We start from the raw sequence: 27,495 nt of genomic DNA, 5'->3' as shown, positions 1-27,495 counted from the left end.
CCCCCAACCAAATGTGAATAGATTTTAGTTTTACAGTAAACACAGATGTGTTATGTTGTAGAAAGGCAAAAGCATATATGTGTTACCTTTTACTATGAGCATCAGTATGCTGGTGTCATGGGTTTTTACCCTTCTTCATTTGTTCTAGCAGACAATTTTAATCTTTCCTTTAGCTAACACAAAATGGAGTCTTACTATGATCACACCTAGTTTCAGGATTCATAATAAACATGCAGGAAATTTAGGAGACTTAATAAAGATGGTTCGCCACATCAATCATAAGGAGATAACATAGGATAGGTTATCTTTTTGAAGGAGAAAGAGCAATCTAAAACACCTCATACATGTACTTTAGCGTGAAATTTTCTCTTGAGAGGTAGTACCCCTAAAAAGTGATCTCAGAATCCAGTTAGTGCTATAAAATATTCAGATTAACAAAAAAAAAAAAAAAATTGCAGTAACTTAACTGTCTAGATATTGCAGATTCGAAGTGGAGTTTGACAGTTTTTCACATTTTTCTAAAGTGCAATAATTGTGTTTGGTAGTAACTTCAATTCTTGCTGTAGCAAGGCATTTGTAGTTATATCAATTATATATTATATCAGTTTATTCAATGTGTTCATTTTGGATTAGAAAGGCTAATATTAATTTATTACCCAGGGAGGGTTGTGAACACATTTTTCAAACATTCCAAGAAAACAGAATGGAGAGATTGGCTGTTTACTTAAACCTGTCGAAAGCCATAAAAACTGTGACACACTGTGTTGGGAAGTATGCCTGGCCCTGACACAAGAATTTGTATCCATAAACAGCATGTCTTGCCTTACTGCAAAGCACACCTGCAACTTTAAGAGGCTCAATTAGGCAAATGGATCAGTTTCTCATTACTGGAATCCCACTATCCTCCTATCTTCTTCCCTGTTATCCACCTCCACAAGTCTCAGCTGCATTCTCCTGCTGTGTGCATCATGCCAGCTTTGGTTCTCCCCAGACCTGTTCCCACTATAGAGGTCTGCTGTCAGAATTTGCCAAATGTTCCCCCTCCCCTGGAAGCTGCATTGCTTGCTGCTGCACTGGTGAACTGGATTGATTCACAGGGAAGTCTAACAGCTGTGGGGTGTAGCACAAGGAAGAGGCACGACCAAGTGGCAAGGAAAACCACTTGTCCACTACAAGCAACCTACTTCATGAGTTTCATGAGAGTATGCATGAGTTTTCATGCGTACTCTTAATTCCAGATTTCATTAGTTGACTGTAACAGACTAAATGAAATGCTTGATCCCGTGTCCCTGCCTGCGGGAAGGCCTGCAAAGTAGCAGCTTCAGCTGTCATATTGCTTGTCTGTCAGTCTCTAAGTCCCTCAGCTGATTCTGCTAACTGTGAGATGCTACCAAAATAAGTTATCAAGATATATGTACTAGTCCTAGTTATACTTTTCCCTGAAGATTTAGGAAACTCATTCTACTTGGGATTCAGAACCATGAACATCTGCCTTTTTGAAAGCAGGTATTATATCCTTTCTTTCAAAAGTAGAAGCACACTTATGCACTGATACTTGCTTCTCATATCATCTGTCCTTACAATTCCTTAATCTGTCCTCCACTTGAAGTTACCTGTTCCTGCCACTGCCTGAATGAATTCAAACACTTTTTTTCCCAAGCACACCCTAACCACTGGGCTAAAAGCAGGTCTGATGTGGGAGTGTGGAAAGGTGTTCTCCTCTACAGCCAAGGATGGAGGTTTTCTCTCTGTTCCAAAGAGAACAAATCCATAATTTGGTAATTAACATGGTTATCAGAATGGTCTGCTTATGTATTTTAGGTCTTTTTTTCTGTTGCATGTTTTGTCTTGTGATAATTTTAATACAAAAAATACAGTTCTGCAAACAGGGATCAGAACTAATTTCCTTCTAAATTTTAGACAAAAAGTGAAATAGTCATGCCATCTAATGAATTAAAAGATAAAATTCCTTTTATAAAGCATTGTAGGCCATTGCCTAGATTTACCACATGAAAAGTATCATATTTGCCTTTTTATCATTTATTAAACAGAGAAGTATGATTTGTTGTGTAATTAATTAATTTTCAATAAACACACAAAATTCCATGCTTCTGTGTACAACCTACCTAGTATGTGTACTACATAAAACCTGATGTAATTAAAAAAGATAGCTCATTTTGCAAACATCCACAGGCCTAGAGGTAAAACCTTCTACACAGTTTTAAGCAACTTAAGTTTCTGAGTTTTTGCCCTTGGAGTGTTGACATGCTTGTAGCTTTACTTACCCCGACATTCATGAGGATGCAGTATGCTTATTATGACAGCCTTATTTATTGCTTCCTCAGATTTTTACTTTTCTGAGTTAATGAAAGAACAAGAAGAAAGGCAGGAAAGGCTAAGACACCTATGATAGTTTCTGCATAAATTAGACAAGGCCTACAGATGTGGCTAGTGTCACTTAAGCAGTACAGCTGGAAAACAAATCAAATTTCAGGCACTTAGGTGTTTTTTTCATATTTGGAAATGAAACAGCAACTTCCCAAGCTAAATACAGAACTACTGCTTGGAGTTTGGTTAGATATGAATCAAGGAGACCATATCTGAAGCAAAGGTTATTGGCATCTCAGGAGGATAGGTGATGTTCATCAGGCAAGGGAGAAAGTATTGTGAAAACACTCATCACTTAGGATAAAGGTGGAGGGAGTTAAAACCCTCTAGGAAACTGTGATAGTTATGTGCCATAAAAAGTCTTTCTGTTGAATCTGTGGTGTATTGGTATGCTGTCCATCCAAAAACTTGTCCTAATTTTCCAGATAAACTGGTACCTTTAATAAAAGATGACTTGTCTGTTTAAAAACTTTGTTTACATTTATGCCCCAAAACCATCAGGATTACAGCAAAATACTGCTGAATTGGAACATGAAGAAATTTGGGCAGTAATTAATGTAAATTATTACTGCTTATGACCAAAAGAGCTTTTTGTTACTAAAACCAGTGTTGTTTTTTTTTTTAATAAGATACTGATTTCTAGCTGGGGAGACAGAGAGCTGCACGGAGAGTTGTGCAATCTCTGCGCTTAGAAGTGTTTGGGGCCTGCTGGGGCAAAGCCCCAGGAATCTAGTCCAAGGTCAGTTTTGACCCTGCTTTGAGCAGGAGGTGAGCTGGTGACCTGAGACCCCTTCCAGTCTCAGTGATTCAGTGTTACTGTGTCAACTTCCAGATGTCTGATTGTGTGACTAAGATGGGTGTGTCCTCTCCCTAAACAAACAGTCCGACACCCCTGTCATAGGCTGATTCAAACGTGAAAGTTACCTCAAAAATCAACGACCACATTTAGACAGTATTAAGTCTCCCTATACTGTAACAATGGTTATGTTTTAGTTGAACTGCTCTTCACTTGAAAGGACGGGACAATGTTCTGACAACAAAATTAGCTGTTAAAGTCAGCAAACTGGAATAGAAGAAGGCCATTTTTCCTTGATGTATGCACAGTGTACTCAGGCTCCTTGAACTAAAGTAGTAAGGTCTTATTCTTTAAGTTGATTATCTTTATTCACATAGTCTAGAACTAGAAGTGCTAGTTTAAGTCTCACATTAATGACCTTGAATTTTCTCCACTCAGAAACTCCGTTTTCATCTGACTTTTTGTTAAACCTACTTGTTGCAGCCAGAATTGCCTTTTCTTACAGATACAGACTTGCCCTTTTAATGCTTGTCCTTTTTTTTCATCTGTCCAAAAGGTATTTTTTTATTTGCTGAATAATTCATTGTGGGAAGTGTCTTAAAGCAGGATCCTGTTAAACCCAACACAAAATGTTAAATACTATGTTTCCCCTCTCACCTACAATTGTGGATGTGATACCAAAACTTCACTGATTCAAATGTGGTGGCAAGTGAAGTCTTTTAATAGTTCTGTTTTTTTCAAGCAAAAAAGGCAGTTGGGATAGAAGTTAATTTGAAAACATGAACTGTCTGGCACTTTTCAGATCTGCTGCAGTTCCTCAACTTCAATATATGGTATCAGGGTGAAGTGCCACAGAACTTGTATAGCTGAGTAAACAACCACCTACTTGTACAAATGTTTCTGCAGAAATATGTCAGAAATTTGCCTTCAAATTAGCTCTACCATACAACTCCGTCTTCCCTTTTTCTCCCGAGCTGCCTCAAAATAGTCTACAAGAGATACTTATATTACCTTATTTTCATCTAAATTAGAATTTGCCATATGTTTATTTTGGTTCAGTTGTCAGGTTGGCTTTTTTTTATTATCCAGTTAAATGTAGGTATCCATCAGATAATGCACCTACAGTTCTGCTGAGTACAGGAAACTGGTGCGCTATTCAAATTTGGAATAGTTGGTAGTGAGGTTACTAGAGAAAGGAAAGTGAATGAAGTATTCAGGGCATGTGCAACCAGATTTTTTTTTGTCCCATAATATGAGACAAACAACGAAGATGACAGATTTAGCTTGAAGAAGTTTAAAGTCCGAGGTATAGTTTATTTTCTTGTCTTCTTTAAAAGACCTTTGGAGCATCTGATAAAATTACTGCTCTCTGATACATTATACCTTTGATAACTTTTTGAAGGTCTGTAGAAAGAATGTTTTTATTCTCAGTTCCTGTAGCATTGCAATGTTTCATAGATCAATGCACCTAAGCTTTGTGTTTCTGACATGGTGTTTCAGTATGGCAATCTTAAATACCTGTGCACAAATGGAAAAACCTTCTTCTAAGTAACTTTAGATTGCAATGCACCGTAGCAGAAGTAGTGTGGTTAGCAGTAATGAAATAAACCTAGAATTTTAATATCCTTAAAGTGACAAGAAAAACAGAATCAAGTGCTAAAATGTGCAAAAAAATAGGGAAAATGCAAAAGTGAATATTTGTTTTCTGTATTGGTTTACCCAGTAGTCCATAACATTTTGAAGGTCAAATTTAACTCTTCTAATTCCTTAGCAAAATAGATAGAGTAGAAGCTCTGAAAGATACCCTATGTTTTCAGTTGAAACTATTTAATTGCCTTTCCTTGAAGAAATGTTGTTTTGTTTTTCTTTGTTACTCAAGTGTTATTTCCCATCAGAATGGATAATGTTCTGCAGAATAAACTACAATGTGGAAACTGAAGGTTTTTTTTTTTTTTTTTTTTTCCAGAATGAAATTAGTCTCCCATCAATCATAGGAGCTGATAACTTTTTGCTTTCCTTGTCCTTGATTCAGTCATGTGTAGATGAATGGACTTGGATCCTTCTCCTACCTTGGCTGAAGGCTGTTACTCAGCACAGGGATTCTGGTATGCTCCCTGAGCAGCATTACAATGTTAATGGCACATGAGCATATTGTAATCCTCCACTCTTTTCTCCAGAAGTACTTTGACCTTAGCTGTGCTGTATCAAATGATGTATTTTAAACTTTAAGATGTAGTTTAGCCAAAGTCCTTGACTGATTTTTTCTGATAGAGAAAGGAACATGCTGGCAGTTTTTTTATAAAAATTCAATTGTGATTTACTGTAGTCTTTTTTGCTGGTATGCTTCCATCCATTTTCAGTCGTAAAGCTCATCAATTTAGGAGACTTTTTTTATTCAGAGGGATCAAAATATTCGGTTAGCTGAGCTCACTTTTACCCTTGATACAAGTATGACCCAACACATGCTTTTGGATTCTAAATATACTGTAAGTTTTAGCTCTAGGGCCACTTTGGCGATGCCATTCAGCTATTGCTTATGAATTTGTCCAAGTTACAATTTTCTTAATAAAGAAAACTGTCAAACTTTGTAAACAAGGAGTAGTCCCAATCCACCAAATTAAATCTAAAAGTGAGAGATCCCTTGCTATTATTTAAGCCAAAGGGAGCTTTGTGGCAAATGCAAATTAAACCAAGTTTTTCTGGGGTAGCGTGAAGCTATTCACAGTTGTGTCCCAATTACATTTTATTTGAGACTTTTCCCCACAGGAAATAGTATTTTTTTTCCTTTAAATATCTGTAAGTTATAAAAATTTGCCTATCACAGTACTTAAATGTCTTTAAATGGGAAAACATGTTTGTCATTTGAAATCTCTTGAGAATAAATCCAAGCTTTTTACTGAGGCTTGTTCTTCTTATTCCGTGTTTGACTGCTTAATAATTTTGAAGAGAATAAATTGAACTTGAATTTTTCTTGGTTTGTTTGTTTTTGGTTTTTTTTAAGTGAGCAGTACCATTATGAAAGGAGATCTTGTGTCATGAAATTGCTATGTCTTTTTCCCCCAGGTTTTTAAGAAATGCTTGAGAGGTGGGGAATGTAATTAAAATCTTATTCTCCCTTTGGTTGCATTTTTAATTTTGAATTCTAACCCTCGCACATCATAATAGAGCTTTGCATTACGGTGTTTTATACCTCTATCAAAGTGACTAAAGTAATTAGTATTTTATACATTTTGATAAGTATTTTGTCACTGGAACCACCAGTGCAGGTGAATGATAATGGTTTTATGCTCAGGCACTGACAGGACCCTAAATGAGAATGTCGCCTTTTAATCAAGAGCACTTGGAGTCTATGGTATTGAAATGCCCTACAGAGAGCATAGAAAAGCCATCCATCACTTTGTGACAGTCCAATCTTTTAGTGCATGAGTAAAATTTTATTCAGCCTTTCTGAGGCAGTTGGACTGTGAGATGTTTAACTCGCCTCAGAACAGCAGAAGTTCGAAAGCATAATGTCGAGATTGCTATCTGGGCAGCTTATGTGTCTTTGTGTATTCTCTTTATTTATTTAAATTGCAGTTGAAGTGTTTTCCACGTCCTGCTTCAAACACCTTCCCCCATACTCTCATATACCCAACAGCAGAGATTATATCTAAATTTTAGTCATATGTTTGAGTTAATTTACACAGTTGATTAACTTTTGATGCTCACTGGAAATACTCAGCAAGTCAGAGGGAAAGAACCACTGCTTTAGGAAAGGCAGGTTTTGTAAGTCTTGTATAGGTAAGTAGTACATGACTCAAAAATCCCCCAGGAAATGGTTAGAAGAAGTGCATTTAGTGATACGTGTACTTGGAATTGTAAATTATAATTATTATAATAGTCCAGCAGTCTCATTTCAAACTTTGTGCTGTTGTATTTGTTTTTAACAACCCTCTTTCAGCTTTCTTTATAAGTGAAAACAGCAGTAGCATCTGTGGACAATGTGGTAGTTTAAGCAAAAATATTTTTGTTGTCAGGCCTTTGGGATATTTACTTGTGATGTCAGTGGAAGCAGAAACCTATGCCAGGACTTTTGTCTTTTAAGATGAGTTGACAGTGATGAAACCCACTGACTTAAATGGATTTACTCCCAATTTAAACTATATACACAAATGACTTGCCAACCGTAGTAGCTGCTTGATTGAAATCGAGGACAAGGACCTGTACTGTACTTAATAGATGAATACTACTCAGATTTCAGGGGTTTTAAAGTAAATTCAGTTCTTCAGTGACCTGTGAAACAGAATTTGCTGTGAATGTGCAAGATTAGGGGGGTTTTTTTTGTTTTTTTTTTCCTTCTTGGCATTTGAACATTTTCAATTTTGTCGTATGCCCAAAATAAGGTAGGACCCTCTGTGAAGGGAGAACGTTGCTAAAAGCCTACCGTGCACCCAAATGCTGAGAGAGAAAAGAATGGGGAAGTTGCACTGGGCTTCATTTTAATGAGTGGAAAGGAAGAGGGAAAAAGGCTTTCCTGCTGAATCCAAGATCTAGTAAAATGCAACCTTACTGAAAAGGTCTTTCCAGCAAACCCTTCTGTCACAGATGTGGACAGAGTTAATCTTCTTCTAGGTAGTGCTGTTTCGTCAGTCCTGCATTGTTACTGAGTCTTCAGTAAGTTTGCTTTCAGAAATGTAGCATGGTTATACTGTTGGCAATGAGAAATTTTTTAACCATCATTTTAACTTGAGCTTAAACACATTTAATTCTGACACCTTTCTCAGTGAATTATTCCCAGTAATGTAAAGAGCTGCATTTTTGTCTGCCAGAGGGTACATGTTCAAGTTTTAATGGCCCCTGTCATGTCATCATGCAAAGTTAAATGATTTAAATATTCAGAATGTGCAAGAGCCTGGGCAAGCCTTGTTATAGTGAGAGCTAATATATTAATCAAACAGCTTAATATATGTTCCAGTATGAGCAGTATTAGCTGGCACTCCGTTAAATAGCTGACATTCAGGTTCTACTCCCAATTTTAAAAAGTCTGCTCATATCATTGCTGCTGTCATCTAGTGACATTCGTGCTCTGTTTCCACATGGCATTCTCACTCACTGTAATTGTCTGCTAGTGAAAATACAGGTATTATCCATCGATTTTATAAATTACCATTTTCTTCCCTGGCTGCATGCCACAGCTCTTGTCAGAATATCACAGAACTTACCCACAACTAAAAGCCAAGTAAGTTGCCACAAGTTGGATATTAGTTCTTTGGAAGTAACCTACTACAGGAATAATTAGACATTATTGAAGCTGAGTTAAAGAAACATTGTAGTAGTATTGTGATTATGAAAATCAGCTGCCAAAAGAAGGTAAAAGAAATTTAGACAATTTATTGAATTTCACATAGAAAGGTTGAAGACAAGTAGGTTCCTCAGTAAACTGGGTGCTTGGGGCCAGACCCCTCTAATAACTTTGTTTTCAATGGTGACATACAACACTCTCATCATGACTATAAGACGAAGCCAGCATTTCAGAAATACTGAATGCAGAAAAAAAACCAAACCAAAATCCAACATGTGCAATCACTTTCATCTATAATTCCTGTACTCAATGTATTGTCAAAGCTAACAAATTAATGATTTGCAGAAAACAGAAAGAATCAACGTTTTCTGTATTGTTTTTGCATCCTTAAATTAGAAACTCTCTTTACAGTTCTCATAGATTTTATTTATGCATTTAAATTTTGATTTACCAACACACTGTTCAGTTACCTTCTGGTTTTAATTTTTTTTTTTAGCATCTAAAACTGTTAACACCTAGTGAAACTGGACACTGATGGTCATAGTATACCTTCAGTGATGTGCAAATCCATTTTTTTTTCTAAGCCATGACATGCATGGTATGCACTGACAGGATGCCAGAAATGCATGTATTTACATCTTGACTTTGTGTTTCATATTTTCATGGGTTTTTTAATACATAGTAAAATCCTATTAGTCTAAAATAATTTAAAAATGTTATAGAATATAATCTGAAAGTAAATAGGTATGAAATTTTACTTCAGTATGTATCAGCTATTCTGATATATACTGAAGTTGTGCAATTTTAATTCTTGCTGGGGGAATTAAAAAAAAAAATTATGTGTGAAGCAAGCACTTTCATAATAAGCTAATTTCACCTGGTATTTAGTGTCATTGCAGACACCCATCCCAAACCCCACAGTGCTGATTCCACCTAGAAATAGCCAAAACAAAGAAATCAGCTTCCATGGTCTACAAGTTTTGCTTTTCCTCTCTAAATAAAACCAGACAGATGGCTCAGTTTTTGGAAATCATGTGAAAACATCTGCGGTAGGGAATTTGGAACAAAATATATACAAAAAATTAATAGCTCTACCAAAACCTAATACTGAAAGTAGTTTGTGAATAAGCACCCTCCCAGTGTGTTTCCTCCCAGTACAGACAGTATATACAGCAGGGTCCAAACTAGGCTCATTCCTGGGGTTTGGCTTTACTCTAAAGAAACCAGTGGAAAGGTAGCAAAGCTTAGGTCAGGTCTCTTCCCCAGACTTGGCTGCTTGTAAAACAAACTTATTATAATGACTCCCAAGCATTTGCTGCAGGTTTCAGGCTCTCTCAAATTTTTGCTCCCAAGTCCTCTGCTACCTTCCTCCCTTGGGCGACTATCACCCAGTCCTAGGACATAACAGGGAGGGCATTGTCCCACCCAGCAGGGATGCTCTGAATACTCCATAGATGGTCTTGTGAAAAGAACTGCAAAATAGAAGCTCATCCCCTCACTATTTCTCTCGTCTATCCCAGGAGGGATGGAGGTTGCCAACTTGCCATACTGTGATTGTAGTTAAAATTCAGCTGCAGCACATAAACACAACTTTACAGAGGGAATAAAATTGCACAAGTGCTCCTGTAAGAAGTATTTGACCTGCTGCCTCTGACTTTTAATACACGCCATTCCAGTCAAGGTTGTTCAATGCCTGGGGATACTGGGAGGAGGAGGAGAAGAACAGAGAGGGGTAACATGAGAAGTGGCAGCATGGACTTCAGTGGGGATTAACAGCCACAGAAGGAGGTGCTGGGAGAGGATGAGTTACTGATAGTTACTGATGACTTAGCTGCAATCTTTACTGCAGTGTTTTTTCCTTATTTGTGGTAAAACTAGCATAAGCATCAGCTGTACTGATGTCACATCTTCATTTTTCCATGCAGATGTAGCCTGTAAACGTAAAGCTACTCCAAAATCTTTGTTGCTATAATCTTCAACAGACTATGAAGAAAAACATACTGCTTAGTGACTAATGTAGCACAAATTCACTGTAGCCCTAGTTACATAAACTACCATTTAAAAGACACAATTTAGTTATAAAGTGCACGTTAAAAGCTGCTCTCTCCTGAAGTGTATATTGAATTTCCCATAAAGATTGTTTACAAGATCAGTTAAAAAGAAACTTTAAAGAAGCTTTTGAGCATTTCAGCCCATAGTTGCACCTTCTTTTTAGCCCCAAAGCAAAGCATTTGGGATTATCCCAGGAGTCTGGGGGTGAGGGATTTAGGTAAGAGAGTGGCTCGGTAGGGAAAATGTGCTGGGGATGGGCTGTGGACTGGGCAGGAAGGGGAAGCTGCCCCACACGTGACTGGGGGTTACAGCACACATTGAGCAGACCGTGTTCCCTGGTGACAGACACTTCCTCACTGTGCTCACGCCACCACCGTCACTTCACAGGACTACAAAGGGCATTTGAATTCTTCCTGTTTGTTTGTCCCAGCTCATGACAGTGAAGGATGAACTGTCTTCCAATCTAAACCACCAAGAGAACAAGCACATTTGGGAGAGATTTGTTCAACTGATATTAAAAGTTAAATATTACCTTTACTGTGCAGTAATTGTTCACTGAGGAATCTCTTTTCAGGCTGTAAATAACGGTTTGTATTATCACTGTATTATTCACTTTCAGGAAATATGTGTTTTGCAGAACAAAGGTAGATCCATATCCCCTGCCATTAAAAAACTTTCAGAAAACAAACCTAAAAAAATTACATGAAGTTTCCTATGCTTTAAATCCTGATGTTTAAAACATAGGCCAGAGAGATCTGTAGATTTTATAGGCACTTGCAGTTTGTGGCTATAAAGCTGCAAAGGATATCAGCTGAGACTTCTGCAGGCTGCACGGGAAGAGCTTTTCAAAGCTCTGTACTGCCAGAGTTCACGCCTCTGTGCAGTAGCACATTATTTGGGAAACAGTGCTTCTGCTCAACTCTTTAATTTTTTCCAGAAAGAGAAGTACATTAGCTGAGGGTCTCTCTGCCATGGTCCTGTTGCTAAAAATCAGAGTTTTCGTACAAGCAGTGCTGAGTGAGGGAACTGGCATGCCTCTGCAGTATGTCTTTATCTCAGTTCCCAGCATTTAACTGGAATCATAATACTCAGTCTTATTTGCTTCCCAGTCTGTCACAGGGCTCTGAAATCATGGTATCAGCTGCATGCCTCAGTGATATGAAAACTGCTTTACAGCCCTGCATCCTTTGCCTTGGACAGGAAACTGCTGCTCTCAAATTGTCCATGACAGATCCACAGGCTACTGCTGGCATTATGTCTCACTGGCACTGGAGGATGACTTGAGTGATTCCATGAACCTGATGCCTTGATGGGCAACAAACCCAAAAAGCAGCAGTTGCTGCTCTAGATCGTGCTGCCTCTGCCACCATGCAAGGGATACTGGCACCAACAAAATCAAGATCTGTCCTGTAATGAGAACTAGCCTGACTCTTAGCAGCTCTAAGGAGGTGGTACGGAAAAGAAATTACATGTAATATTTACATTGAGGAATTGCCCTGCCAGGAACAATTCCTTACTTTCCTTCCCACTGTACCAGCAAGATTGGCACTGAATCCACACAAAAAAAAATCACTGAACACAGTGAGGGTAGTATGTTAGTCTATCCAGCTGCAGAAATTACAGACTGTATGCGTAAGGAAGTTTCTTCCCCTTTACTATTTAACTATTTCTATTTGCTGAGTCTTAAAGTACTAGTTACTATGTTGAGTTATTGTTGAAATACTACTCAAAGCCTGTTTCATAGAAACCAGAATACTTACGAGAAGATCACTGAAGGGGCAAAAGTGATAAAGTAATTATCTGTGGAACTGGGTTTAAAACCAACCAGATGGTACCAAATAAAAGGCAAGAATGCTTTGAAGAATAAATCTGAGTGCTGATTCTTCTACTTAAGAGAATTTACACTGATAATGAGCAGTATCAGAGATAATGAATTCATGAAAAATAATCTTGTATTTCAAGTTTTGTCTTTCTCAAAGCTGACTAATGTTTGCTGCTGAAATCTGAAGTGCTGGAAGCATGCATGTTCAAAAATATACTTTGAAACCTAGGAGCTCAGTGTATAAAGCCACTTTATTCAGGATTGATGAAGATATTTTCTCTGCTCACTGCCACATAATGTACATGTTTCTAAACATCCATCTGCATTTGTTCTGTTTCTCTGACAGTCACTGCCTTTTAATGTTTTCTGTCCTCAATGGAAGAATCAAGTTTAAGCTACAGGCTTCAGTGTTGCTTCTGCTGATGTTATTATTGCCTTATCTCCTGTAATATGGACTCACAGACTACTGTGTTGTTTTGAAAACAGATTATTTCTATTCATATTTTTTATTTTAGTAAGGCACTAAAAACATTGCTTTTTTACTTTATACTTCCAATATTTAAGTCCTCTCTTTGCTATGTTGAAAATAGGCACTGTAGAGTGACTGAAGTATTTCCCTTAAGAAGAGTTCAACTTGCCTAGTCCCTAATCCTGTAATTACTTTTGCATGTATTGAAAGTAAAAACACTTCCCTTGTAGTCACATGGAGAAAGATATACTGAATCATGGCCTTTGCTCTATAGCCCAGTTTGTAGAGGTGCTCCCAATAAGCCACAAATAATAGCAGTCTTTTTTTTCATATTTAAATGAGTATTGTATCAACACAAAAGGTTGTTACAGGAAAACACTTTTTTCCCCTAAGTATTATCTCTCTAAACATAACGTGAAAAAACATTTTAACCATCCACTCAGTAAATCCTGACTTAGCTTTTACCCACGATTTTACTTCAAGTAAAAAAAATCAAGTTATGAATTCCTATTGACTAAACTACCAAACTCAGTGGCAAAATTCGCACTGACTTCAGGTTAGATGAGGATTTCAAGTAAACATTTATGTTTGTAGCTTGGGCTAGTTCTGGTAATGTGGAGCCTTATAGGTCACTAAAAATTTTTAAAAAACCCATAAACTCAGCCGTGCAGAATTATCAGAAATTGGTTAGACTGCTTAGACACAACTTTTTTAGCTTTCCAGTCACACACATCTTTTCTGACTGCTCTTCCTGCTAAATAAATAAACAAACCATAAAGAAAACTAGAAAACACTAACTAGTACCCGTGTAGATTTTGTGAAGCTTGCATATAAAAATAATGTATAATAAAATAGTTTTACTCAGTCCTTGCTCAAGCACAGCTGGCACCAAGGATGAAGAATAAAATGATTAATCCATTTTTCTTTAGAAAGTTGATGAAAAGCCTTTTTATAAATTTTATATATTCCTGTTAATACTTTATACAGAACATTCTAAAGCAGTGTGCATTTCTGCTGGTTTGGGTTGCACATGCTGTCTTGCACTTTATAAAGTGAGATGAGGTGGCTTTTATTAATACTGCAATAAACCCCATGCAGTTTTTGCTCAGTGGGCTTTGGCCACTGTATTCCCCTCCTCCCTTTTGTGTGTCAGTTGTAAATTGATTGAGAAATACTCTGTTTCATGCTTCCCCACTCTTGGCATACAACATCTTCACATCCAAAAGAGATAGGAAAGCTAAAAAGGCAATAGGTAGGTAGTACAGCAGATGCCTCCATCTCCAGTTAAACTTGCTCAGAGTAACAAGCAGTAAGACTGTATTTTTTCTGCAGAGTGCAGGTGGAGAGGCTGTGAGTGAAAATAAACTTCTGAACACAGACTCCAGCACAGGATCAGTGGAAACTACTGCCAAGCCGTTGCCATTTAAAGACCCAAACTTCATTGTAAGTATATTATTTTAACAATTTGAAATTCCAGACTTTTCCCATGAAAGACTTACTAGAATTCTATTTAACCATGTTCCTAGTGTAAATATTAAGAAAATAAACTTAACAGCCAAATGAAAGGTTGACAATTTTTAAGAAATTCACCTCAATCCATGTAACACCACAGTCTAAAGTGCACACTGTATTATAGCATGAGAATGGCACTGGTCCAGAGGCAGAACTGTTCTATTAAATTCTGGAACAGAGTGAGGAAACCTGTTAGGTGCAGGTAAGTGTGGAAGTTTTATGATATGGTATCTCACAAACTACCACAGCTAGAGAGGACCAATTAATGCTATGAATGTATGAATCCCATGTTCCAGTTCCAAGTCAAGGCAGGCTGCAAAGCAGTTGAGCTAGAAATTAGCCACAGAGCCATTAGCAAATGGCATTTTGTTTTTCTTCTGGTCCCTGAAACTCTTAACAGATTTGTGGTGTCTTCTTCCAGTCATGGCTAGATTTAGGAGCAAAATGCACTGTGCTCCCTAGAAGTCTGGCCTGCCAGCATTCAGTCATGTAAACACTGACAGCTGATGAAATGCAGGCTCCTAACACTCTGAGGGTTAAACTAGGAGCGAAGGTGAAGAAGATTAAATTAGTAATGCTAGGTTTGTTTTTGATATCTTTTTATCTTGCTGTGCCAAGGCCAGCTCATTGGCACACTGTACAAATGCTTTCTAGACAAGCAAACCTCTCAGACTGCTGGTCCTAAGCCAGTACTTAGAAAGAAGGATTTTATCCCAGATTTCACTCTGCATGAACAAGATACAATATCCCACAGCACATAAGGAGTAATCGGGCAACGCACAGCTCACTAAGCACAGGTTTGGCAGGGGGTATGAAATTAATCTCTGACATGTGAGTTGCCCTACATCTGCTTTGCAGACAACTTCAGTCATGAGAGGGGCATTCAAACAACCATATACTTTCCTCACTAATCCTCCAGCAAGCACCAGCATCTTTGAGAAACAGGGCTTACTGCAAAAGCTCCTTTTGTGCCCAGAGGCATCCCATGTAGCTTCCACATAGGATTTAAATATCTGTGAACCCCTGAGCTGATCCTTCAGTTCTTAGAGGGATGTCACCATTTCCAAAGAGGCAATACTAATGTCTGCATGCTTGAAATAATAATGAATGTACAGGGTCTTTGGCAACTGCTGCAGAAATAATAGGCAGTTATAATAAAAACCATGAAATTGTCCCCTCCAATACAGGAACTAATTTGAGAAGAAATGCATTGCATGTTAATCAGCATTGGTATGACCTGGCAGTAACAATTTGGATGGATTTTTGCATCTTTCCAGCCTAATTTGCCTTAAAAGGAAGAAAATAAATCAAATAGTCTCTCTCTCATATGTATGCCTAAGTTTGAGCCATTAGCTTACTGCAGAGGATAGACTTAAGAGAAGAGAAGGAGGAAGAAATTACCTTTTCCTAAACTTTCTGATTGGAATTTACATCCTTTGACAATGGGTGAGGGGAAAAAGACTTTCTGATACTTGTGTAGAGCAATAGCTGCTGTAGGGCAGTAGCTCCACCTGTCCTAGCTTTAGCTTTCTCTGAACTTTGTTTGGTTCATTGGTGCTTGGCAGTCATTGCCTTTTCATTGTAGGTGTGTGAGATGCTGTTCAGCCCCATTTTTAGGGGGTATAAGTTCATATAAAAACAGATTGGTTTTGAGAATACTGAACAAAAAATCATTTGGAGTGATTTGGGGGAACATTCATGCCATGAATTTGTAATAGTGGTGTGGAAGTATATGTAGTTTCATCTCATGCTGTAGCAGTCTCTATTATGCAACGATCTTTAGATGACTAAGGTCTTACCCTAAGAGCAAATATTTGCTTCTGTCTTTTAAATCAGATATCCATCACCAAAACCCAGTATATCATCAGCTCGTGAGCATCTTTTCTGAATATATCTTATGTCTACAAAAAAAAGCTTTCTCATTGAATCCTTCCTCCTGTCATCCTCATCAATTTAAGTAGTTAATTTATAAACATTCAAAGCAAAAGTGTGTTTACAGAACTTTGCTGAGTTTCAGTGAGACTCATGGTGTAAGTAGTAATTATTAACAGAAATAGCAACTTCTCAATTGTAAGAACATTTTCTTTTTCTGAAGTTAAGCTGTAAATCTGTGTCCTTTGATCATTTAGAAGTAGTACAGTATGTTGTGCAGCTTCTGTCTCTGGAGAGACATAAATAAATTACTCTGTAGCAATCGCATTTGATAACTGCAGCTGCCATTATAGTACCTGTGGCAAGCCTTCCATTAGTGCTCCTTTCAAAATGCAAAATTGTCTTGGCAGCCAACATTCTATTTATTATTCTTTTTCTATTATTCTGTCTTCTAGCCTTTGAAAGAAAAATAAAATTTCCAGAAAGTTTCTCAGTATTCATTACATTTTGCAAGATCAGTTGTGTTTTCTGCAGTCACGGATAATTTGTAAAAGAGCTGCACCTGTAATATGCCATAAAAAGGAGAGAGAAAATTTAGCTGTATAATCACAATTTTAGAAACAACTTCATAGTAATAACTTCTAATACGATAGGAAGTACATACAGCATCCTGTAATCTCAGGATAAGCCAAACCACATTGATTTTCTGTTTCCATGTAAAAAACAGATTTTAATTTCCTTCAGTTAATGGGAAACATGGAAGCTTTGACACAGTCCAAAAAGCTTTGTTCTTGCTTGCAGCCAAGATTAAAGTGTACAGTATAGTAGCCTGCTGATGAAATAAGTGAGAATAACAATTGGTTCATGACAAGATGAGACATATCAGAAAGACTATGAAATAGAAGTGTCATGCTCTGAAAGAGTATTGGTTATTTATTTTTTTCTCTAAACACCATATTTTTAATTCTAGCACTCCGGCATTGGTGGAGCAGCAGCTGGCAAGAAGAACAGAACATGGAAGAACCTAAAACAAATTCTTGCTTCTGAAAGGGCATTGCCATGGCAACTAAATGATCCTAGCTGTAAGCTGCTTAGACGCTTTGCATGTATTTATAAATAATAGAATCCACACAAATAACTTTCTTTAAAACTAACCTAAATTATTTCATCAGTGCATGCAGTATCCTGCTTGGACAGGGTCCAGTGGTACATTTAAGATTTCTCCAATCACACTCATCAGGCCTACGTGGAAAGTAGGGGGAAGCAAATAGTTTGGAGTATCATAGCAAAGTTCAAATACATTTGGGGGGAGAGTTTAAGAAGGAAAAAATATTTATCCAAACCAAGTCAGAAACCCTTATTCCCATGAGATTTTTGTCACCTTTTCACTGGTTAGGCACCTCTTCCTCTGTGTACAGTCGAGAGGTCTTTTGGTGGGTGGCTGCTGCTTGATTAGCTATATTTGACTACTTTTCAAATAGTTTCTGCTAAGCCACACACCTACAGTAGCTTAGACCTCAGCCCAAGCTTCCTATCCAGCTCCTTATCCTAGATTCTTGGGAGATTTAAATCCTACATCCTCTCTTTAGTGCAGCACAGCTGAAACTACACTATTAGCAGTGCTGATTAGCAGTCCTAGCTGGTTACATCCACAGGAGCAGAGTTACAGCAGTGGTCTTAATCTAGATACTCTTCAAATCTACTTGTAAAGTGGGGATACAGTTGAACATAGCTGCTGGCAGAATGCAATCCTCAGATTTTATTTAGGCAAGTAGAGGCATTTCAAAACTGAGAATATGCATACACTTTTTGTCAGACTTGGTGCTTTATCCAAAAATAGCTTGCCGTTTTTTTGAAGTGTTTTCGATGCAACTGTTACAGAAAAATGCAGACTACTGTGTCTTCCTGGCCATTGTAACTGACAATCTGCTGATGTTGCTATTTCTACTATGCTCTGTTTGCAACCAGAAATTTACAGTATTTTCTATAAGAAGCAGGAAAAAGAAACTCAGTTTCATATTTAAAACCAGCTGTCCATGGCATTAGGGTCTTTTGAATTGTGAGATGGTGGGTTAGAAATTTGATATGGATGGAGTGTTTGAATTGAACATAGCATCTGAATGAATTGCAAGGGATATCAGGAAAGAGGAAAAAAATCATTCAGGTACAAGATATTTTTGTAAACATCCAAAATTGACAATTTAACTACTTAAGCATACCAACTGTATCTTAAAAAATGTTTATGAATGATAATTGTTATCTAAAGGACACCAAAGAACAGCAATTTCCACCCCTCAGTTTAAACATTCAGACAATTTTCTAGGTCATTGACTGGGCTTAAAGTGGTACATGCTTAAAGATTTAACTGATTTAAAAGATTACTTTGCTTTTCTGGATTATAGTATTTCAGAGCTGCAATCTTGAGCAATGTTTCACAGTCTTAACATACAGTATGCATTTGATAATGGTTATTCTTTGCACGTGACTGACTGCAAGGGAATTCATTAAGACTTGGAAGAAATGGACACATTTCAAATGTCTCTGGCATTTTCCTTTAGGGGAGGGCAGTTCTGCTTGCTGAACTCTATTAATAGATGAGCAGGATCAGGCTGTGATTTACATGCTAACAGGCTAAATGTTTTCAGAGGTGATTCTGCTTCATATTTCTTTGCCTTAGTGTTGCTAGGTAATAGAGACCTCAGAGAGTAGGTTTATGTTATAGAATATATATATACATATATATAAATATATATATATATAGACATTGAGTTTATGCCTTTGTTTCTCTCTAGATTTTAATATTGATGCTCCCCCTTCTTTTAAACCTGCTAAGAAATATTCAGACATCTCAGGACTTCCAGTAAGTATGTTTTTTCCCTCTCAAAATTGACATCTCACCTTCCACAATGAAATAGTGCTGGTGCCTTGTTTTGTAAAAGATGTATATGCTGAAGTTCCTATTCAGAATTGAGCTTAATAATTATCCAGTGATTTATGACCAAACCCCAAATACTTGTCACTACATCACAAAATCCTTAGGTTGTTAATAGATTTCAGGACAGATTAAATACCTTGTCCTGCCAAGTAACTCCTTTGACATCTCTTTTTCACCTGTAGAATCTACATTGGTGCCCATAATTTCTAATTCTTAAGATAGCTTCAGGGAAGGCTGGTAGTCCATGGTCTCCATTACTTTTGATTTTGCCAAGGTACACCCACACTAACTGAAACTTTCCATTCTGTTTGCCTGATGTAGATTTATTTCGTTGTATCTTGGAGAGGAAGTTTTACAAAGATGGCTCAGCAATTTTCAATAATGAGATTAGGCAAAGTTTTATTGTTTGGCCTCTTTTCCACCAGGTTAAAAAAAAACCCAGCCTTGTTATCACTGCTCTCAAACTTTGCCTCAAACAAATCAGCCTGAAACAAACACTTGGCATAGACTGTTGAAAATTTCAGATATCCCTGTGCTTCAGAGCTGGAAGTTGGAGTTTGGCAGATATATAGCCTGTGTGTCACAGATGGGCTCTTTTACATGTTTTTGTTAAAGAAAGAGGAGAAAGGGGAAAAAAAAATACCCAAACCACATTTGACTTAGATATGGTTTGCATATGCTCCAGAAAGTCTTGGTAGTTACAATTTGGTGCCTGAATTCCCCAAAGATCCTGTTGACACAAAACAGGAGTAAAGTCATTGAATTCTGCCCAACAAAAATTTTGTATCTGCTCTTGAAACTGTTCCTATGTTACATGAATAATTTTACTTAGAACAAAACAGGTATGAGTAACAGCATATTTTTTCACTTTTCACCTTCAAATGCCAGTGATTTATTTTGCAGAAGTCTGTGCATTCCTTGCAATTGAAATGAATGGGAATGTTGTATTTTGGAAAAAACATGCTTAAGTAATAGTTACACTTAATAGGTACAATAATGAAAACTTTGTAATATCAAAGAGCCTTGCACAGAATTTCTGTGTCACTTCCCTCAGTTTGAACTGTTTCTCACCCATAGGGCACTAGCACACCTTCACAGGCTTGATATCACCTCCTGGAGATGTCCTTAAAGGTACATATTTGTTATGCTGATGCAGGTTAGCATACCACCTTGCATTCTGTGCACTGAATTAGGCAAAAAGTCCTCATTAGGACAGAAAATGAGTGAGCACTTAACTAAGGGCTGCCTTTTAGTGGATATTTAGTGTAAGGCATCAAAGAATAGCTATAGCTCCAACTGTAATCCTGCACATCCTGGCATTTGATCGTGATCTATATTTTCTTAGACTTTATTTTTTTAAGTAACACATTTAAATGAGGCACCTAGGAGGTGGCATGTGTCCAGCCTATGCCTCTAAATGTGGTTTGGAAAGGGAGTGAGTTGCTCAAATAAAGGCTGATAACCCTTGGTGTTCAAGAGGGAGTGGAAAAGCAACACCTCCCTCACAGATCAACTGGCAGACAGCAGATAGAAGAGAATGCTCACAAACTCAGGGAAGGTAATTCCCTCCAGCCAGGCAGACTCCTGCCCTGTCTCCAAGGAATGAGATAATGCTTTCCAGCACTAAACTTTGATGTATTTCAAAACTAATTAGTCATTGCACCTATAGTAAGCTGATGATGCAGGGTATAGATGAGAGTGGAGACCACATTCCTACCAGTTAAAGGTCAGTTAAACCTTAGGCAATTCTCTCAGTTCTTCACCTTTTCTTTACCAGCACCTCTTTTCCATCAGTGATTTATGTACTGTAACTATTCAAGCTTAGTATAGATTCTCTCTATACAAATCCATTCAGTGCTGCTTTTGTTTTCTTTTCTTCTCTTTCCGCCTTTTTCCCCTTAATTTTCCATCCTCTAATTGCATTGTGAGTCAAGTTTCCTATTTTACCTGGCCTGCAAGGTTTCTCCAGACTATGATAAAATTACCACATTTAAAAAACCCCTTTTGTTATTAAAATAGCTGAGACAGTGTGTCCTTTAAATTGCTAGGCTAGAAATGTTTCATAAGAAGCACTAAATATGCTTTCAAGATCATGTCCTAGTAGGAGCATATGTGGGACAATAGAAAACTGTAGAAATGTAGTATTAGAAAAATGCCCCTGTATTTTCTGTGTAAAATATAAAAGCATTTGTGTAAGAATATATTTTCTGCGGGAATGCTGGATTCCTCTTGGGGGGGAAAGAATTCCTTAGCATTACCCTTTTAGGGAAGAATTAAATTGTCTACTAGGTACAAAAAGAGAAGTGTATTAAAACATTCTCAATCAGCATACTTGCTCTTATATTAGGTGCCACAATTAAATTCTACTGATCCCCTTCTCTTTCTGCGTGTAGCACAAATGGAATTAAATTTACCAATGCTCTCAGCAGAGCAGCCAATTTATATTTGTAAGGCAGCCTAGAATTCTAAAGCTATTATACACTGTATTGACACTGCAAAATAAACCTATTATTTCCAAACTTGCAAAATGAGTATTTAGATATTTTAACATTCAAAGCAGAGTAATTTATTGTAAAGCAGATTTAAAAAAAAAAAAACAAACCCAAACCTTCAAATGTTTCTATTTCTCTTCCTTTTCTGAAAATGGATCAGACCTGTTACTATAGAAACAGATTGAGATACCTAGTTTATTGTATTTTAAGTGCATGTCTCCATGCCCTTTGACTTAGTTTTTAAACATGACAAAGTTTTTTATTTGCAAATTCATCTTAATTTAATATTCTAATCTCTAATTGTTGCTGGAGTATTGGTAAAGTTTGTTTTCAAGCTGAAGCCATGGCATGAATGGCTGGTTACGATACATTAGTGTCTGCAAACAGTACAGCCCAATACATAATACCAGAACAGTCAAGAGCTGCCATAATATTTTTAACCTACATCAGTGCACAATACAAATTGCAGATATTGCTTGGTTACTCTATTACAGAATTATGCACTTTTGAAAAACAGTCTAATTGCTTAGCTTTTTCTTACATGAGGCCAAATGTAAAGAGTGAAATAAAAGTAAATTTATACCTGCTGAACAAATTTATACCTCCTAATGTTCTAACTTTTCCATTTGTTTGAAACTTAATTGATGGCTTGAACTGTTAGCTGACTACATTTAATTAACTTGGCAGCATTTCTTTGTAAAGAAAACAAAGCTACAAATAACATTAAATTTCCTAAGTGACATCAGACCAAATGATTGGCTGGATTGTTACCATGGTCAACAGGTGCTTTCCAACATAAAAATGTAGAGAGCTCTGCACTATAACTGTGTGGCATGGGGGAGTACTCCAGCTCTTCCTGGCCTTTCCTATTTTTAGTATCAATGTCTTGAGGGATCTCAACTGCCTGTGCCTTGCAGCCTGCCACCAACTCGTGCTAAAGAAAGGCACAGAAGACATATTCGGAGCCTTGGCAGGCACTTGGTAATCCAGGGACGAAGAGGCAGGGATTGTCCTGGAGGTTGAGTGTGGAGAGGCAATGCCCTGATGCCTGCCTTCTCCCAGTGCAGCCTCCTGGCCTACCCCTGAGCTCAGCCGAGCTCCAGGTTTCTGTAGCAACAAGAAAGGGGAGAGGATAGAAGGAAACTGGCACCGCTCCCAGGCACCCAGGGTCCAAATATAGCAGAGGATACGAGCGTAGCCCAGGGTGAGCTGGCCAGGCTGCTATCCTGAAAGCAGGCATCTGGAGCAAACCACAATGCTGGGTTCAAATCTCTTATCAGTTCAGTCACAGAACCATAAGCTGAGACTCTCTAGCTTTAACAACCACTTTAAAGTAAATTAAAAGCTAAGTTGTATGCAGCAAGAGAAAGGCAGCCCAAAGCTATCAGAGCACCCATAATTCAGCCTCTTTGTGGGTAATTTATTGGCAACAGCCTGACTCTTTGGAGAGCTGCCTTGAGAGAGGCTGCACAAGGCACAGAGTTGCTAGGGTGAGTTTAGAGAGTTGAGGAATTTCTTTTGCGCTGTGTTTTATAGGAAGCTTACTTCAGCCCTCTGTTATGTTTAATGCATTTCTAATCTGATTTTATAGGGGGTCTGTTAACTTCTCGTAAGTTCTCACATGAGAAGGAAAAAAGACTTATGGCCACATGGTAGAACAGCAGTGCTGTTATTAGGAAGAGAAACTCACTGCTTTGTGGTGTTGCAATTAAGATACTTATTTTACTATTATGGTTAGAAATTTTCTTTGAATCCTATCTCTACCGTTGTTTCTTTTTCAGGCAAATTACACAGATCCACAGAGCAAGCTAAGATTTAGTACTATTGAAGAATTTGCCTATATTCGGATGCTCCCTTCAGATGTGGTTACAGGATACCTGGCTCTAAGGAAAGCAACAAGTATTGTTTCCTGAACAGACTAAATATTCTTGTAAATCGCTTGTGAGCAGTGCTCATTTGGAGTATCATGATGGAAACTGACTATGGGACTGAGATTCTTTAAAATTATCCATGGATTTTTACATCTGGAAGTAGTTGATGATACAGGCATTTGATGAACATATGGATTTAATTTTCACAAATGCTGATATTTGTTAGTTTGCCAATTTGTTAGCAATTTAGTTTGGTGAACAGAATAACTTAGACCGTAAGGATATGTATCTGTACTATAATTTCTCATGTACTATAATTTATATTAATTTCTGTAAAGACAGGATTTCATCTCCACCCTGTATATTTTATGTACTATCCTGGCTCAGAAGAAACTGTATTTGATTGATGGAAAAGGTAACAAGATATCCAAATGTCTAAACCTGCCTTACCAGATGTGCTTGCCACTTGGCCATGAAGTTGTCCCATCTGTAAAATGAAGCTAAAATACCCAGCAAGTGCTGCTGTTGGGATGACTTTTCAGGGTTCTGTAGCACTGTGGAAATTTGTGAAGACACAAATGTTTGTATTTAATTAACTGCCAGCATAAATAAAGTTGGACTCAAACTTGCTTGTAAAATGCATTGCTTGTTACATGTTCGTCTGTGAACATGTGTAACAGGATCCAGTCAAATCACTGTGTAACTCTTAATCATGACACTTGGCAGTTTTTGAGTGCTTCATTTCACAGCCTAAATATTCTTCTACCTTTCCTAGTGATTACAGTAAAAGTATTCATTAGTATGAAGAAAGTACTCATTTCCCAGTGTTTAAAAAAAAAGGTAAGAAACAGGAGTTCCACTCTCCATTGGCATTCTGACACCCAGATGGACTTCAGCAAGGCAAGACCTTCTACATTAGAACACTGAACTTAGCACCATGAGAAACCAAAAGAACACTTGAGAGCAACAGAACATCCTTAGAAGAAGGAGACTTAAAGAAAGTTTGTACTCTTGCTGGGGGGATGGCTGACAGGTACATGCCAACACACCAGCATAAGAATGACCATGACTTCCTGAAACAGTCTAGGGGCAAAGGGTCAGAGGGTTTTCTGCCCATTCTTTCTTTCTGTCCTCTTTCTTATGGCAAGCTACTGTCTTCCCACTTCTGAGTCTTTGTGCCAGCCTTACATTCTTGCTAGGTAATCTGGACTCCAAGTTCAGGCTCAGCTGTTCCTAGCTCCCAGTTACACAGCCTTCACTCCCACAGTCCATCAACAGTCCTGTAGTGGTGGCACTATAATTGGCTGCTACACAAGTTACCATTTGCTGTGGGAATGCTCTTTTCCCACGTGCAAAACTGCCCAGTGGAACACTCATGCCATAGTTAGTCCTGACTCAGCAAACTCCACCATGGACATCAGGATCTTGTCCGATGCACACTCTTCTCTTTGCCTGCACAAGCAGCACACAGTGGTGACTATTCAGTATCTAAGCTGGGTTTTGAATGCATTTTTCTATCGACATGGTAAAAGTTAATTTTTTTCTGATTGAAAGAATAAATATGCAGAGTGTTATTAATGCTAGTTTAATTTCAACTCCAAAACAGGAAAAACAATAACTTTCATTGTTTAATGAAAGTTTGTGGGACTCATTCCTTAGTTTTTGTCATCTAATATTGCCAAAACCAAATTCTAGAAGTCTTTGACATGCTTACAATAGATCCTTCAAAGCCCTAGATATCTATAATGCTACAACTGTATCGCAATACAAAAAAGAGTAAGACAGGATATCTCTCTACATGCCAGCAAGCTTCCAAGCCACATTCTCTTTGCATTGAGTTTTATAATGGATATTTTAAGCTTACATTACATGCTGAGCATGTGTTTATAAGATAAGCTTAAGACTGATATGAAAGGAAACACATAGAACTGTTGTAAGATCATTTTTTGTTTTAAATAAGCAGACAGCAGCTCAGAAAATCGATTTCACAAGCTTGTTCTCTCCCACAAATATTTTTAACATTCTTTGGGAATGACTGTGTAGGAGCCCAGGCTCCTCCACTGTCAGAAGTGTTCCTTACACTCCTGCACTCTATATTAAGATGTTGCTTCTCAGCTAATTTCCCCCATGCAGCATTTATACATTCTGTTTTCAAAATCTAAGTGTCTTGCTAAATGAATCAGCATCAGAAAATCAAATGCATCTTAAATTTGGCAAAGAACCTAGTGGCTCTTCTCTCAGTGCTCTGTGTCCATATGATGGCTATGAGATTCCCTTTTCTTCCCTTGTTGGCCTTTTGTTCCTATACAGTAGTACCTCCCTTTTACTCATTAGCTTGTGCAATGGTCAAGCCAAGAGTGACGAATCAGCCACCAGCACCATTCAGCTTTACCTCAATCAACAACAGTTTGCTATGTGGAACAATCAGACCAGGTTTCATTTAGCAGGAAGCTGAGGACACAACAGATCTAGTGGCCAACATGTGTGATGGCATTCAGTCCTGCTGGGTTCCTTTTGAAAACAGCACGTGAACCTGCTGCTCTCATCAGTGCCTTCTATGAAAGAACTGAGCAGTACCTCCTTTGCTTTGTTTAAGAGAAAATATGGATGAGTGAAAAGCTTATCTCTGCCACAGAGCAGTTTTAAAATGTTTTATTGACAGTTTTAGAAGAAGTAAAAATTGAGAAGTACATTTATGTGTAAAAGTACTTACAGGATATTATCTAGATAATCATACATGAGTTGAATTAAAATTGAGAAGAGGACAAAAGGAAAGCTTTTGAAAAGGAAAGCAGCAGTGAAAACCATTTCAGACTTGGGGAGAATGTATTTTGGCTAATAGCACTGCCATATCACTAAAGCAAAAGCCAGCAGTCAGGGTGAGGAGTAATCTGTTAGAGTACAACCATTACTGAGTGGGAAGTATCACCGGAGTGCATTACTTCACACAGACCATGGATGGCTTCAGCCTCGCCCACATTTGCATTGTGATGGTCCCCGTCATTGCCCCTGTAAGCACAGCAGTTGCTAACTGCCCACAGAAATCCCACTGCCATTAATGAGAAGTGAGCTTGTCCTGCAACTCTCAAAGTGCAGTCCAGCTGGCAGAGCTTTAGCCTCAGTCTTTTTGGCAGGTGGAAAGCACGTTTTCCATTTGCCCTATTCCAGAGGCCAAGCTCCTGTTTTCTTGTGCAGCTTCCTGCCCAGCACACACCGCTGGTCCAGTAAACACTGAAGATGGGAGTTGTCTCCAGCCTACTGTGGGGTTTTCTGGTTTTGTTTAAGACTGCGGTAGCTTTGGGTGGATCTGCTTGCCCCCAAAGGCCAAGGCAAAGCAGGCAGCTGTTGCCCCAGGGCAGCAGAACCATGGTAGCTGAGCTGTCTGGTGCTGAGCTGGGGCAGGGGCTGGGCCAGAGGGGTCTGTGGAGCCAGCTGCTCCCAAGGGAAGGGATCTGCTAGAAGCCGTGACAGGAATGAAGGAATCAACAGCCGCAGCTGCTGCCTCTGTGCTCTTCAGAGGAAGGGAAAACATGGTGCTGGAGCTCCACGGCCCTTCCCTTGATTATCCACTGCTGTTTCAAACAGCAGGTGTGTGCCCATGGAAACTTCCTGCCCCAGCACTTCCCTCTGCTGAAGTAGGAATGACCTTGGCCCCACATCCTAGAAAGCTGCAAAATTCAATTGAGAGAGGCCTTGGGCCAGCTCATTTTGGAGCCCCTCCATTTCACTGTCCTGTATTTCTTGGCTTTCTCCCATCATAGTGTACTAGATCCCTATGGAATTGCTATATATGGGCTTCCGTGGAGGACGGGAGGAGCAGTCATACTCAAGGAGATGTGCCTTAATCTCCTTTGACAGAGGAAAATGAAAGTAAACAAAGGGGAGGGCTTTTTACTCGTACAAAACATCAAGCTGAAAACTAACCAGTATGAGCTTAAAAAGGTTTTTCCAAGTCCACCCTGTTCAGGAAAAAAAGCTTGAAAAGCATGATTACAATCATTTTCC

At 38.2% G+C, this 27,495-nt stretch overlaps 1 protein-coding gene across 3 annotated transcripts in view; it reads left to right on the top strand.

Moving 5' to 3' along the window:
• The window catches only part of INO80C (INO80 complex subunit C), a 30,007-nt gene extending 5,892 nt beyond the window's left edge, over positions 1-24,115 (top strand). For all 3 annotated transcript variants that reach the window (XM_059856826.1, XM_059856806.1, XM_059856816.1), the window contains 4 exons: positions 14,141-14,251; positions 17,163-17,274; positions 18,985-19,052; positions 23,401-24,115. In XM_059856826.1, the coding sequence (XP_059712809.1) occupies positions 14,141-14,251; positions 17,163-17,274; positions 18,985-19,052; positions 23,401-23,532 (423 nt within the window). In that variant the 3' untranslated portion in view covers positions 23,533-24,115. The remainder of the gene's footprint in view (positions 1-14,140; positions 14,252-17,162; positions 17,275-18,984; positions 19,053-23,400) is intronic.
• Positions 24,116-27,495: the final 3,380 nt, after the last annotated feature.

Source organism: Haemorhous mexicanus, chromosome 1 (assembly GCF_027477595.1).
Source record: "Haemorhous mexicanus isolate bHaeMex1 chromosome 1, bHaeMex1.pri, whole genome shotgun sequence".
Taxonomy (NCBI): domain Eukaryota; kingdom Metazoa; phylum Chordata; class Aves; order Passeriformes; family Fringillidae; genus Haemorhous; species Haemorhous mexicanus.
Note: the sequence above shows the minus strand (reverse complement) of the source record. Positions and strands in the feature narration are given on the sequence as shown.